Source organism: Calonectris borealis, chromosome 4 (genome assembly GCF_964195595.1).
Source record: "Calonectris borealis chromosome 4, bCalBor7.hap1.2, whole genome shotgun sequence".
In the NCBI taxonomy this organism is placed as follows: Eukaryota; Metazoa; Chordata; class Aves; order Procellariiformes; family Procellariidae; genus Calonectris; species Calonectris borealis.
Genome location: NC_134315.1, coordinates 17,744,575 through 17,760,951, shown reverse-complemented (window position 1 = coordinate 17,760,951; position 16,377 = coordinate 17,744,575). Strand labels below are relative to the sequence as shown.

Genomic DNA, 16,377 nt, shown 5'->3' with positions numbered 1-16,377 from the left:
AGATGTGTTTGCTGGAGTGGAAGGGAATTATATCTAAGACATTTCCCTAATTTGCAAGAGCAACAGATTGCTGACATATTTGCTTTATGATCTAGACCATTTTCTATAGTACTGCTTAGCCAGTTATTCCCCATTTGTGTATTTGTGCTTTTGTCACTTCACTTTATTGAATTTTATCTTCATTTCAGATCATTTCTGCAATCTATCAAAATCATTTTTGAATTCCAATTCTGTCCTGCAAGGTATCTTCATCCTCTCTTGAGTGTGGTTTCATGTACTGACTTTTTACATGAACTCCATTCCGCCTTCCAAGTCATTAAACAAAAATAAAGGAATTTTGAGAAAATGCCATGGGCTCAATTGGCCTTATATTCCAGTTGCAAGATCTATTTTGGTTCAGCAGTCACCATCACAGGCAAGTAGAAAAGCCTCATTTGGCTTGCAGACTCTTAATCATGTAAGTGTGTAAAGTGTAAAGAAGAACCCAGCTTGACTCTCAGATCACACAGTGAACATGTGGGACTATTAGATGGAGGGGGAAAAAGAACATCATTGTACTTAAAATCTGATTACATTTGCCAAAGAAATCAGAGTCAGGAAAAAATATTGAAACCGTAGGATTCCATTTACTTGGAGACCCTATTCAGACTTGCTTCAAATTACAAATAATACAGGGGTGGAGGGGATCAGAGGGAACAATGACAGTTGTGGCAGAAGACATTTTGCTGCTTGGGTAGCTGGCTACAGCAGCGTGGCATCTTCACTTCTGACCCAGCTCGCTGGCTGCCTCTGCCCTCTTCTCTCCTTTGACCCATTCCTTAAGTTTATTTTAATACGAAATATTTTTAAAGTATTAAATTTTTTTTTGTTATGTTTAGGCCATTATTTCAATGTTTGAGCGTGTGAGTGCACTACGTGAAAGGGAGGTTGCCATGGTAATTTCTCATTATTGTTGAATAGAAAAATAATTACTCTGGCAAAATCCCCCGTAACCTGTCAGAGCATAAGTTAAAGATGCCTGGGGGCAGCCTTGCCTTCACCATCCCCTTTTTGCAAGAAAAAGGGGGTGATTTTATTATTCTTCTTTTTTTTCGTAATAACTGGATCCTTTTTCAGCTTGGCTAGGGGACACCTCATTTGGTTTTGTTCACCATTTGGCTGTGAGAGTAGTTGGGCCCACCTGTGACAAGGGTGGAGCAGAGAATTATTCAGCAGAGTGTATCCAAGCTTGACAGAGGATTTATATATTCTATTAAGGTTTGGGGTTTTTTTTGTGGGAGGGGGTGGGGTGTTGCATTTTCTGTTTTTCCCTCTTCCTGACATAAAATATGCAAAAGCGTAAGATAAAGACCTTGTACAGTATTCAAACTGTGACAGAGTCTGGATATTTCATCTATCCAGGGAGGGAATCCACAGTAATTCTGTCTTCACATTTTCCTTGCCTTCAAACGTCTTGGAAGCAAGAGTGAGTGCAAATATGTGTGGTTTTCAGGTGAGGCGCTGCACTTCCCCTGCTCTTCTCTGTCTTTCCTGAGTGCATTTGCATCCCAACTATGTGATGCTCCCCTTTTGCCTCCCGTGTTGTTGGATGCTGCAGGAGTAGCTCCAGCGATACTCAGCTACTGAGTTAACAAGTGCTGCAGCTGTGGTATGTGACAGTGCTTAAATCCTTCCCTCCCCTCTTCCTTCCCTATGACAAGTGTGTCTGAAAGATCCCAGTTAAACGATACTGCAGCCTCTCTTTTGGCAAATGGCAGATAGTGGTAGCCGGTAATGACTTGTTGGACAATACACTCTCATATGGGCTTATAATGTCGCCCGCCAGGCTGTCTCGAGTGAAGGGTTGGTGCGCAGAGGTGTGTTGCTAGAAGCCGGTTGCTGGACTTCTGCTGGACACCTGTATATATATTCCGTACTTACCGTTGTGGCTACTTGGCTAGTCAATGCAGTGATGTTTGCACGTGGAAACACTCAGCAGGTTTACACCAGCAAAGAAGAAAGAGCAGGAGCTCTCTGCGACAACAGATTTCTAAGACATGGGGACGGTTTTGATACCTCTTTGTGTGACTGAATTTTCAGCAAGTACCACAGGGCCGTGCCGCTCGTTGTCCTGTCGCTGCCGGGCGGGATGAGCCTTGGCAAGGAAGATGAATTACAGGCTCTGACCCATCCAGGAAGTCTCTCGGGGGTCTCTGGTAGGAGCTGGAATGCTAAAGCCTGTCCTTACCGTTTCTCCATTGGATGCTTGGCAAAAATCAAAGTAAAGTTGTGAGGCAGGAAAGATACCCTGGCTCAGCAAGGAGTATGGAGTGAAATCCAATAGTAATGTCTTCAGGAAAAACAGGAGCAGAATTAAAAAACCCAGACAGTTATTTCTCTGCATGGGTACATATAATGAGTATGATAGATGCATGTTTTGTCCTAAATTGGCATTTTATCTCGGGGGTTTTTTTCCTGTGAAGGTAACAAATTTTTTTCTGGCTTAGTTACATATTGCTCAGGCATTAAGAGGTGCTCAGTGCTCACTATGCTGAATGAACCTGGCCTTGCACGCTGGGAAGGCAGCTGCCGTGAGTGGGATAGAGTGGCTCTGAGGAGTGCGACTGGGACGTCTTCAGAAGTGTATTTCCAGCTTTGTTGCTGATCCTGTGTGCTGCAAGTGATTTAAATCTCAGGGCCTCAAAGGAGCAGAAGAGACTGCACCAAACATTTTAAATCCAGCTATTAAATGTATCTATAGCTTTTGAATGAAATGGTGGATTCTGTTGTTGCCTGACTTTCATGAAAACCCTTGCAAGCTGGACCACTTGCACAGGTGCTAGACGTCGAGGTTTGGGTGCCTGTTGTTGATCACCCAGGTCTGAAAATGCCTGGTTCAATTGTCAAAACCAACAGACCACCTGTAGTAGTGTATTGGTATATGCTTTACATTGTACATCATGTTAATAATTGCTATGTTCCAGCTATGTGTATTACTGTAGGTCTAAGTATACACAGGTCATCTTAAAATACTGTTTTCACTTCATGTATCACACCGAAAAGTAAAGATTTCTCACAACAATTACATTTAAGTAACTAGCTGGTATTTAATTAAGCTGAAGTAGCATTGTATTTATATTAAATGCATTGCAGTGGAATTATATTTAGTTTCTAAATAACTTTCTTGTCAATTCATGCTGATAATCAGATGATGTAGCATTATAGAATTAAGTATTGAGGTTTTTTCATTATTAGGACCAAGCATTTGAGATACACGGCCCAGAAAAGGGGGGAAAAAGTCATAATTGCTTTATTTGCAACTGATTTATAAAACCATTTTTAACATTTGGAGAAAAACATGTATTTATGAGAATGAAAGTTTTTACATATTTAGTGTGCTTGGTGAAATGAAAGACAGCTTATTGTATAATAAACTAAACATTTTCACTTTTTTCTTAAATTAGAACTAGAACTTTATCTAGGAGAATTAGTTTGAAATATCATATGGACATCTACACCCCAAAATCATAGGTGAAGAAGTGCAAACTCTGTGTGATCCTGTCGAATTTCTTTTACAAAGGATGAACATATTTTCATTTTACCTCCTGTTAAGTGAATGATCTGTTGCTTCCTAGGATAGTGACAACCTCTGGTGGGATGCCTTTGCAACTGAATTTTTTGAAGATGATGCAACCTTAACCCTTTCATTTTGTTTGGAAGATGGACCAAAGCGATACAGTAAGAGATATATTTTTTGTTCTAATTTTAAGCCTGAGTTTCTAAAGACAGTTTATCTGTAAGAGACAGATGCAACCCTGGCAATGACCAAGTCACTTGTTTGTATTCAGTGACCATCAAGTTCCATTAAAGAATTGCATGTGTTGGGAATCCATTTTTTTATGGAATTCCTCTGAATTTTCTTACATGAAAATAAATTATTTCCTGGTGGAGTAGGGCAAATAATACAATATAATCTTCGGAATTTTTTAATTAATTTGCTTTGGCTGTGCTTGCACTCTTTGTTAATTTGGTTTCCGCAAACATTCGAGTGTTGAGTCTTGTGGGCAAAGTTGTTCACAGAAAGGGAACTTTGTAGCAAATTTCAGTATTGTTGCTGGAGAGGCTTCCAGATTTAAATAGGGATCAGAAAAAAAATACCACAAGCTATATCCTTGCTGGTGTAGATAATCATTATTCCATCAGCTGCGTGGATCTATGCTGTTTGCACACATTAAGGACCTGCCCTGGATATTGTCTGAACATCAGTGGAAGTCTAGAATACTCTCAATCAAGCACTAAATGAAAGCTCGAATAAAAGTGAAGCAGTGAATAAATCTGATGGCATCGGTATCCATTGCCTGCATACGCTGAGTAGGAAAAAGGGGTAAAATTCCTCGAACAAATTGTTTGAAGTGAATAATTCACTCAGCTTTAGCACTAAGCAACAGAGAGATAAGTAAACGTTGAAAAACTGCATTGCCAATTGTTTCACTCCATTCAGAGTGACCCCTGCTTCACGGTGACAGCTTGTGCTCTCTGCTTAATGTTCTGAATCTTGCAAGGTTCTTCTTTTTTGTGAGGGTGACTGATTGTCAGCGTATCACTCACATACTTTTAATTCCTTTTATCAATTATCTCAGGTATTTATTTGACAAGTGTTACCTTCTCCCGGAGAAAAAATAACAGCCACTTTGAATGCACATTCTGGGATTAGTGTTGACAGAATTACAGTTTCTTGCCTTTCAAAGCAAGTGATAACTCTGTAAAGGTCCTCAAATTACAGCCTATAGCAACGTTGGTAACAGCTGATCTATCCTGATTAGGTTGAGTCAACTTGTCAGATATCAGATTTGCTAGTTGTGTTATCAGTCCAGAAGGCACAGATACATCAGCAAAAAAGCAATTAATGTCCAGTTAGATCAGAGGGAGTTGTGTTTCTGGAAAACAGTGCTGCATATGAAAGAATTTGTCAAAGAGTAAAATATTCCTGTTGTCACAAATGCTTGATAATGGTTGCGCTATCTGTAGCTGGGACAGTTTGGTACGGGGAATACTATGATTCTTAGCATTGTTGCTGATAAGCGTGATTGAAAGATCAAATTACTGTGGGCATGTTTTTAAAAGCCACTAGTACACAGGATTTTTCCTCTGGCTTTAATTTCTGACCTCTGCACAAACTGTTGTTGCTTTTGTGTGTGTTGTTATTCTCAGCATCTGGAATTAAAGCTCAGCATATAGGGCTGTTTCTGTTCATTCACACTTCCTTTCCTTCGTTAGTAAATATTTAGGTAATTCTGAACTACAGTATTAGTGATTCTTCCTGACACGAGCAGTATTACTGTTTAGTGATACTCTAAAATGCATGCTTGAGCTGTTCCAGTCTGGGACTTCCATTACCATCTGAGCAGGCTTTGAGAGCAGCCTTGGGAATGCCAGGTTGTCCAAGTCCCGGCTTGGGGACACCTCCAGCATTGCCTGGGGAGGGTGCAGAGTGGAAGTTGTGTGTTAAGAGCAACCCTCTCTTCCTACCAGGGAAGTTTGTGTCCAAAAACATGTCCAGGAGTTGAGAACAGAGCAGTTTGCTCCTGTTTGGGCAAGCAGAAAATTGCTTCTACCTGTGGCAGGTTCTCGCTGAGCACAGAGAGCTGATCGAGGTCTCCATTTTGCCTGCCCAAGCCGCGCGCATGCTCCATTACAACTACGGAAAGTCGTGGCATCTCCGAAAGACCATAATGTCACCCAGTACCTCTATTCCAAGTAACTGGTGAAATTGCTGGCCACTGGGCTGGGGCTCCTGTTAGATGAGCCAGAGTGTGCTGAGTGGCGGCAGCACCAAGCGTGGAGTTTTGGAAGAGATGAAACAAAAGTGCCTGGTCTCCATCCGCGCTGTCCCCATCCTCGCCCAGTGTGCATGCTCTTTAGTATGTAAAACTAAAAAACATTGGAGCTGGCTGAGAGGGAAGAGAAAAGACAAATTGTTCTTACTCTTGCAGGCACAAATAGTAATGGAGGGAACAAAGATTAGGCCCTAGAAAAGAGAAATAGGCATTCTTTGAGAAGTCGTTTATAGAGTTGAAAGTGATGAAAGATGCCCACCTCTTGCCTTTGCTCCAGGATTCAGCTCAAAATTGCCTGCCTTTGTCTTGCTTCAGCCTGTGAGAGATTTGCTTACATCTCTGACATTGGTTGTGGCTGCCACCTCATTTTCTTTCCTTTGGACAATGGTTTCCCTCTTTTGGGAACTCAAATATTCTCTTCTGGAGCAAACCAATTCCAGAAAAAATCTTGGGGGGGAAGGACAAATAGTTTTTCGTTATTCATGGCCACAATTTTTCTCTGGGTTATGGCAATTCCCAGTCCTTTTCCCTCCTTGTTCTCAGGGACTACCCAGATCTTGCCGGAGACGAGGAGGAACATGGTGTTTTGCCCCAGGTTCCTTCTTCAGAGTCCCCAGGAGTGTTGTGGGAGGCTGCTGGAAACTTGCATATTCTCTTCTGCTCTTCTCTAATCTTGACTGCAGTCCCCAAACCCCTCTGGGGGCTTCTTTTCCCTGCTTGCTTGAAAATTTTCCTTTCCATGGGTTTCCTTTTACAGCCTTTTTCCCAGCTGGCTCTCGCTGCCCTCTGCTCTTACCTGGACGGCCCAATCCCACAGCTAATGCAAATGTTCAGAGCATGTGAATCAGGCCTGTAAATCATTGTTTGTGTAAGTGTTACAAGATTTAAAAAAACCCCTACTTTTACTTGCCTCCTGTTTCTTTTAACTTTGAATATACAGTTCTGTCCAAGAAACTGTAAGAGTTGTAAACTCACTTTTTTTTGCCTCAGAAAACTGAGCTGCTTATTTAATTTCATGGCCCCAAACTGAAGCTTTATGAAGAACACCAAATATTTTTAGGCCTGCCTTTCACATTATTGTGTTTTACAGCCCACCTCTCTATACTGAAAAGAGTGTTTTTCTTCCCTTTGCTATTCTCACTGTTGGGTCTGCAAGGTTTCTCCTCGACTATCAGCTCTGAGATTCTTTAATTTGCAGGGAAAAATAGATATGGGTCAAAGTGGGGATTTTAAGTCACTGGGTTATGTTTACTTTACTTGGCACAAGACAGCACTATGTACTGATACTTGAGCTAGCTTTAAATGTGCCTGTATATCTGTATGGCACAGCATGTAAAGATACTTACTTATGCCCTGGGAAGAGTAGAGGTCTGTTAGTTCAGTGATCCACCACTGCTAATTAATTTGATTGCCAGGTTTGTTAGACCTAGACCAGTTATCTTTGCAGAACATTATTCTGCCTTGGATAGGTGTGCACTTGAAAGCCCAGCTCAACTTTTCAGGCAGGCATTCTGTGTCAGACCTGAAATCACTGCTGTGCCCATCTTTGCAGCTCTTTTTGTCTTTCTTCAGTATTTTATTTCTGTACATGTGAGAACTTTACCTTCTGCAATTCTTCCTCCCCGGTACAGCATTCCAGAAAGAAGATACTATCTTCTTTCAAACATCCACTGAAAATGTATGTTTTTCTCCTACTTGCTTATACCCTTCAGCTATTCTTTTGGTCTGCTATTATCTATAAACCCTACTCATGTTTTTAAATTCTATGTTGAAATTGAGTTTTAATGAGGAATGCTACAGAAAATAAAGATCTATTTTAATGTAACGAAGGTGTAAATTATGCGTTTTCTCTAGTCTGGCTTTTTGGCTACAGTGAAATGGAGAAAAAGATCACACATTCCAATGCCTAGAGACAGGGAAAGATTCCCCAAACCAAAGAGATGATACCTGTTTTAAACTACATTGAATTATATTCAACAGAAACTGAAGAAGTAAACCCGTGAAATTCATTTTACAGTGAGAGCAAAAAGAAATTTGCTTTAATTTATTATGCCCTGATTTATTGGGTCAAGAAGTAAATAGGATTTAAACAAAACCAAAAAAGAAACTATGCCTAATGGAGCAGTTTTTTTTTCCTGGTTGTGGATAAAACATATTCGTTTCCTGTTAAGAGCCTTCTATCCCTGTAAAAGAGTAAATACTAGACTCTGATCCATTGTTGCCCAGGTTCTTTGTTTCTTAGAGACAAAATATTTCCCGAACAGATAAGAGAAACAAGTTTGATTGACAGCTCTTAGCAGAGTCTCATCAGCTGCTGTGCTGACAGCCTGGTGATGCGCACTGTGCTGATGTGGTAGGGACTGACAGGTGATTGACAGCCCAAGACTGTAGAGACAGGAAAGATGAAGCATGCTCAGTAAGAATAATGTGCAGTGTTTATGCAGCACTGCAGAGAATAGGAGCTAGAAAGTTAACTCTTTCAGAGCAGAGTGACACTGTAACGCGTAATGGATGCAGTTGCCACTGTACAGAAAATTAGAGCTTGTCTACATTTCTGTTCACTAAATGCTTTCTGTTCATGGAGGAGCTATATACTGTGAGGAAGCAAAAGCATGAGCTATCACATTTGTAGCTGTAAAAAAAATTGATGTGTGGTAGGTATGATGAAGTCCTCAAAATGGATTTATTTAAGCATATAGATGTAGAATGTATTGAGAATTTCAGGTACTTTTTATGGACTTCCATCACCCAATTTTATATGGCATTGCCTAATGTTACACAGCAGAAATTTCAGAAAGAACCAGCTGAGCTCTTTTGCTCTATGTATCCCTAGAAAAATATAGTGATTTCAATTTTATTGTTGCTCTGAATCTGTAGCTGATAATTGAATATGCATTTTGTGTTATAATTGCTGCTGCAGTTTGTGTTTGGAATGTACAATATAACTATACCATGCTTTGCATTTTATGCACTTATTGTTCATTTTCTCTGTTTGGTGCATGAACCCTGCTTGATTTTTCTTAATTTCTTGATTTTTTGATAACTGGAAAGTTAGAGTTTTCTGGGCAATAGTTTCAGAGTACAGTGAACTTTGGGCCAAATGGTAAAATTTTCAGCTTCAAAGTGCTTATCTAAGTTTCTCTGTGTGCCTTTAGAATATATTACATAGATGTATCTTACACTTTACTACAAATTATTTAGTGAATACACAGCGAGTGAGCTGCAACAGATTCGTTCTACCTTTGTCCCTGTTTATAACCTGTGCGATACAGGTAACTTTGCAGCCCTTTGTTGGATAACTTCTGCAGGGGTTAATGGTGGAAAGCTACATCTAGTGGGCATTTCTTACAAGCAGGGAACATAGTTTGGGAATAAACAGGGGAAGTTCGCCATACATTACCCCCTTGCTTAACTATTGTCAAAAAGATGGTTTCGAGAGGATAGCATGCTACATTATCGCCCTAGGTTTCTATAAAACTGTCGCGTGGCTTCTCTCACATAACTCTTACAGAGAAAATTAAATTTGCCAAGAGAAACAGATTGTAGTATTTCCAGGAACATGCTCTTTCTTTTTCCTTTTATTTTTTTCCCAGAGAAACCCCAGTCATTAAACATGATTTGAGCATTCAGGTACAACACAGTAAATTGGCCTAGCTTAGTAAGTGAGACAGATTATTCTGTGCGACTGCCCGGTCTTCATCTTTATATACCACTCTTCTAGTTCTGTTTTTTTCAAAGTTTCTTGGCAACAATTTTGAGTTTAATTTCAGAACATAGATGAAAATTTCATTAAAATCAGGTGTAACAGGTCCACAAGTGTCTGTGGATCACCACTATAACCTCCACCCCTCAGTTAATGATTTCTAGTTGAGAATTACTTCTTAAAATTGGTGTTTTAAGGAGTTCTCAATCGATTTTACATATGCACTATTAAAACTATATATTAATAATTTTTAGAAAGAATGTAAGCAATGCAAGTCAATGTAAGTCAAATGCATTACAGGTGTCTAAGTGTATTACACCTATGCACTTACCTTTATCACCCAAACTTCTGTAAGCTCATCAAAGAATAAAATAAGATTTGTTTGACAAGACCTATTTTACATAAACCCATGCTGACTGGCATTAATTACATCCTTTTCACTTCAATCTTTGTCAGTTAAATCCTGTACAATTTTTTTCACTATTTTGTCTGGATTGATATCAAGCAAGTGTATTATGTTATACAGTTACCTGACTGTATAGTGTCCCATCTTAAATACCAGCACAACAGTAGTGGTACTTTACATTTCCTCGGTATTTTTTTTTTTAATTTATTATTTTATAACACCAGATAGGAATGTGCAAAATAAATTCTTAGAACTGCTAATTTTAAAACATTTACTCTAATAGATACTATTTAAGATCCTTCTTAGCTGCTGATGGGCTAGGAAGCACTTTTTGTCTCAAGATCAACATTCTTTCCAAAAGTAGAACAAAAAAGCTTTTTATATATTGATGTTAACAAATTTTCTGTTTCCAAATTGTATTAAGTTTTGAATAAAATTCAAGGTCTTTCTTATTTTCTCTAGCCCATACAGCCATAGATTTTTCACTGCCACTTTCAGCATCTCATTCTAATATTTTATATTTCATTATGTGTTTTTACAGAATGCTTTCCCCTTTTTTCTCTTTGCTTTTAAATCCTATATTCATCATAATTATCAGGGTTTTTTCCTTCTAATTATTGCCTTCATTTTTCTACTAACTCTTTTGCCAAAGTTGTTTTCTTTCTCACAGTATAGTTGTGGCTTTTGGATATCTTATCAAGTCTGTTTAACAGATTCTTAATTTTCATGCATAGTTTTTATCCGTATTTTGTCCCAGTCAGCTGAGCTTTGGTGAATCCAGTATTTTGAAGCACCAGCTGTATCTCTCCCAATCCCCCTGATTGGGATTGCCTTTTCTTTGTCTGTACTGAATGCATGTTTTGGATGGCATTTGTACAGAAACATGTGGTCTGATTGGAGAGTGTCCAGAGGAAAGCAAAAGTCTTGAAAATAACACTAAGAAAAATGAAAGAATTTGAGTTAGTCAGTCTACAGAAGAGAAGACATGGGAAAAAGGAGAGGGGAAAATGGAACATAATAACAAGACCTATCAAGGAGAGGCATGTGGTCTGTTTCCATATCCATGATGAGCAGGAGAAGGGATGCTGGCCTTAAATTACATAGAAAAAGTACATTGAGGGATTAGTTCCCACCAATAAGAAAAACGAGGTGCTGGAACAGATTCCCTGGGGAGGCTGTGGATCCTCCATCAGCCAAGGGGCTGTGTCTGACCTACATCTCTGATTCCCTGGAGTCGCTGGTGCAGCTTTCAGCCCCCTGTTCAGTTCAGTCTCAGCCATCATAACAAGTTCCGGAATGATTTTCTCATCTTGGGTGCTAAACTTTTTGTGATTAAAAACACCCTACTATTTCTCATTTTTAGCAATATGAATAATGTTTTTCTAATACTGCTGGCTATGCAAGACTTCCCGCACGAATCTTCCACCGATTTCCTTCAGAACATGCATTTTTCTTTTTCTCCATATTACTGACAGGTGCTGGAGGAATAATTCCTTCTGGTTCCTGATTTGTGATTAGCAGATCTGAATAAGACCTTCACCTCTGCCCGCTGCAGGGTTGTTAGTTAGCATAATGTTCCTGCGCTTCTGAGTTATCGATACCTTTAAAATACAAAAGGGCTTCTCTACCGTAAAGTGCCAGCCATGTGCAACACGTGTGTGCATGCACGTATGTACCTAACCTTGGTTAGGTATTCCATGGAAAGGTTTATCACGAAAACTGTCCTATCAACCTCTTTTTCAAATATCTTACAAATAAAGACAAGATTTCAGATACCTTACAAATGGGTATCTATCTCAAATCTCTTCTGCTTGTTACTAAGCATGTTATACAAATCAATGTCGAAGACCCTATGTCTGTAAAGTGGCACCTGGAAAAGTGCTACTAAATTCCTAATGTGAATATTGCACAATTATATATAGCCTCTAATTGCAGTGGCACACTGAAATCCCAGCCAATCAGACTGATTCTGCTGCTGTACAAACAGATTAAGTGATAAGCCCTCTTTGGGAGAAATCATAATATAATGGGACATGATACATTATAGGAGCCTATGGTCCATTCAGAGAGCAGAAAGAGTAAAGGCAAAATTAACATGAGAGAATCACAGTGATTTATGGGCTTTTTCCCTGCCCAATACAAATAATCCCTTTGTTGTGGTTGGCTTTTGTTCACCCATTTGGTCCAAATTATGTAGCATTCAGTTCTTTCTCTCTGCTGGAGACAATGTTAATAATAGCTGGAAATCCATGCAAAATAATGGAAATCAATAGCTTTTTACACCAAAATATTAAACAACTTTTCACTGTTACAAACTCAGGGTAAATGATTTTTTTCTTTGCATAGTGTGGTGGCAGTTGTGAAGAATTCGTCAGTACTTTTTCTGTTTTGCTGAACAACTGGCAGGCAGATCAGTGTTTGGCTTCAAATGGCATCAGTACATTAAATATAGATAATTATGTTTTTTTAAAAATTGAGAAATAAAAGTGTTGCTATACTAAGGTATTTTAAAATATTTTTATATGAAATTGAAAATATGTGGTTGTTATTACTTCAGCTTTTAAAACTATCAGGTGATTTTTAAGATGGTTGGTTAATATATATTATGTTCTTGCAGAAAAATGTTCTAACATACTTACAGAGTTCCTGTAAGAAACAATACTCAGTCTGAATATTCATCCAAATCTAGAATTATATGTATCTTACACTTAGTAGTCAGGAAATATTTTTCTTCTGCATTTTTTGTTTTATTTCTTTTCTTTTATTATACTTATGTTGTTTCTTTTTCAGAAGTGAAACACCCCACTCCATGAATGACCTAAGCAATACCATAAAAAACTGGAAACTTTGTGGCAGAGCATATTTTCATATTGTCATCTCGTTTCTAGACCAAAGAGAGGCATTTAACTAAGTACAGTCGTTTTACCCACAACTGGTATAAACTATAATACTTCGGAGCATACGGATTGCCTGAAGGTATTAGAAATGAATTTCCTTTTATAGAGCACTGAATAACTAAACAGTGGACTGTCAGACTTTTTTCTTCCCTTTTTGAATCTGCAGGTGCAGGTAAATCAGAATATCAATCCTAATAGGTCTGGGAGCTTTAAGTATATTATGATAACTTTATAATAATTTGAAAATTCTGTATTGTGCATATACACTTAACACTGCAGGTAGTGGTGTTGCAGACCTCACAGCTCTAGGAGACTAGCAGGACAAGGCTTGTAGGTGCAGATGACCTTTTTTAAGTTCAGATAATAAAAAATTTGCTGCAAAATATGACTTCTACCCACAAATTTAATCTCACAGACATGTATGCACACACAAATAGAACATAGTCAAATATGCAAACGTGCATCCTAATATAGTGTTGGGTTTATTACACAAATGCACGTTCATGTTTACTGTGCAAATAAAACTTTAATAAAACTTTTACATTGTATTTCAATGATGCAGCAGTGCTGTTCCACATGATGCACCTTATTTTTAGGCACTAGGTATTTACTGTAGTGCAATATTTTTAAATGGCTTAGGAGAATACAATATGCAACCTCACCAAAAATTATGGAATCTTTATAGAAATACATTTAAACTGGGTCAGCTGCAGCACCATGATTAGTAGAAATAGAGCCAAAAGCTGACTCTGGACACTGAGATACTGTTCCCAATTCCATATTGAAAGTTTCCTTGAATTAATGTAGTCATGAATTTTTTTTTAAAGTCTGCTGTGTATGAGAAGGCTGAGATATTATACAGTGGCTATCGTTCTTTATCATATTGAATTCTGCACTCCAAATGATATTACCTTTAAAATGTTGCTGACATTTTGCTGTTGCACTGTTCTGATCCATACAGGTTTTATACCATAGTATTTTAAGCTCATTCTGGTGCATATAGCAGTGTAAGCAATACCTTGCATATGTTGTTTCTTCTCTCCTTGTTTTCTCAGAGAAGTGGGTTCTGTGGAGTATTTGTTTAGGATTTTTCAAGACAAATGCAGCCAATATATAGACACTATTAAAAGTTTATATCAAAGAGGACAGTTTATAGGAATATGTTTTGGATTTGGAACAGAATGATTGAGATTTGTCATATTCCTTTGGTTTTGTGGAATTCAAACCACTCTTCTACTGAACTACTGGGAATGACCTGTCTCCTGAGAACATTGTTCAGTGTCCAGCTGTGCCTGCCCAGGAAGAAGTGCTAATCCAGGTCCAGTATTCCAGAGCTGCTCTTTTTTGAAGGATCTTGACTCCAAGTCATTGAAAGTGAGAGTTGATACCTTGATTTTATATTGTATGGGAAAGCCAAGAGAAGGAGTACAGGCTAGCTCTGACGCACTAGAGATGGCCTGGACTGCTGAGGAGATAATGCTGCAGCACATGGAGTTACCGACAACCTTGTGGTTTCACTGTGTAGGTCTGTTTCATTGCTGTCACCCAACCAAGACTTGTGGATCATCGTTCACTGGTTGAGAAAAGTTTATTGCTCAAGGGCGCTATCACATGCAGCTGAGCATTGGACAAGAGTCTAGGTGATGTCTCTTCCATACCTCTACTCCAGAATGAACTGCCCGCTTGTAAGTGTTCCTTCAGCCAAAGGCGCCTTGACTATGGTGTCTTGAAAGTACTATTCCTTTATTATCAGTGTTGCCTTTTTCATACCATCCAGCTTGAAACAGCTGCTTTTCATCTGTGACCCAGGCTAATCTTAGAAGTTTACCATTTTGGATATAGTGGAGGAATGTGTGCAGAGAAGCACCAGTGGACAGCTATCTGTTCAGCAGCAGCTTTTGAGTCAACATCATCTGTGCAGTTCTCTGGGTGCCTGAAAGTAGATGTCGAGCATTTTGTTGTATCTTTTAAAAATCTGTTACTGCTCCCATCTCCATTTGGCTATGAAAAAGGCTTTTATATACGATTTTATCTAGTCCAGAAATATTAGAATGCTGTGTAGTTCAATTTTATTTTTGTCTTTAACGTCTGGACCTGAGTTAATAGGGCATTACTTTTCATCCTGATATCAATCTTGTTCCTTTCATTCAGATCCAAATTCCTTTGTAGTACATGATTTAATTCACTAAAATGAGGTAAAATGAAACCCTGGTCCACGGAGCATTAAACACATTTTTGGTGGCACATGTGATAGCAGCAGCCTGCTCTATAACTGTGTGTGTTTCCCTCCCCTCTTCTAGTTGCTCAGAGACTTTAAAACTTTTTTCACTCTCAAGAACCGATATTATCTATATTTCTTCCTCTCTCCCTCATCCAGCTTTCAGCCTTAAGGAAAATCAGTTCATCCATTATTAAATGAGATTAGAGAGATTAAAAATCTTTTTCTTTTGCAAAATCAAGTCCTTATGATTTTTTTTTTAACCAATCCTGAACTCAAAGTACCTTGGTATTCCCTAACTGAGGATCAGTGCTTTGTTTTGTGGCAAATTAACTTTGATTTGACAGCTATTTTTGTTTCAAGATTGTATGCACACCAGCTTTTCTGCTGAGGCTTGGCTCTTAGGGACAGTTGCACATGCATGGCTGGCTATGCATCAAATTCTGTAATCCAAAGGGATGCTCCAGGTCATCGTTATTTAAAAAAAAAACAGAAAAAGAAAAGAAAAAAGTCCAGGCAAAGTGATGTTGAACCAGAACTTGGCCTTGCTCCAAGAAAATGTTTATCAAGTTGGAAAACAAAAGAGTATCTGCCCTTTCCAGACTGTTTCTATTCAATATTCTGCTTTTCTTCATCATGCATGCACAACTAAATTGATTCAACTGGTTAATAGTTTTAGAATGAAAATGATCATAGAATAGAATCATAGAATCATTAAGGTTGGAAAAGACCTCTAAGGTCATCGAGTCCAACCATCAACCCAACACCACCATACCCACTAAACCATGTCCCTAAGCTCCACATCTACACGTCTTTAAAATACTTCCAGGGATGGTGACTCAACCACTTCCCTGGGCAGCCTGTTCCAAGGCCTGACCACTCTTTCAGTAAAGAAATTTCTCCTAATGTCCAATCTAAACCTCCCTTGGCGCAACTTGAGGCCATTTCCTCTCGTCCTATCGCTAGTTACCTGGCAGAAGAGACCAACACCCACCTCGCTACAACCTCCTTCCAGGTAGTTGTAGAGCGCGATGAGGTCTCCCCTCAGCCTCCTCTTCTCCAGACTAAACAGTCCCAGTTCCCTCAGCCGCTCCTCATAAGACTCGTGCTCCAGACCCTTTACCAACTTTGTTGTTCTTCTTTGGACACGCTCCAGCACCTCCATGTCTTTCTTGTAGTGAGGGGCCCAAAACTGAACACAGTATTCGAGGTGCGGCCTCACCAGTGCCGAGTACAGGGGCACGATCACCTCCCTGCTCCTGCTGGCCATACTATTTCTGATACAGGCCAGGATGCCGTTGGCCGCCTTGGCCACCTGGGCACACTGCCGACTCATG

The 16,377-nt window shown here is 39.1% G+C and overlaps 1 protein-coding gene across 5 annotated transcripts in view; it reads left to right on the top strand.

The window, feature by feature from the left end:
• LDB2 (LIM domain binding 2) overlaps positions 1-16,377 on the top strand; it is a 224,073-nt gene that overhangs the window by 76,762 nt on the left and 130,934 nt on the right. For all 5 annotated transcript variants that reach the window (XM_075148822.1, XM_075148820.1, XM_075148819.1 and 2 more), the window contains exon 2: positions 3,615-3,717. In XM_075148822.1, the coding sequence (XP_075004923.1) occupies positions 3,615-3,717 (103 nt within the window). The remainder of the gene's footprint in view (positions 1-3,614; positions 3,718-16,377) is intronic.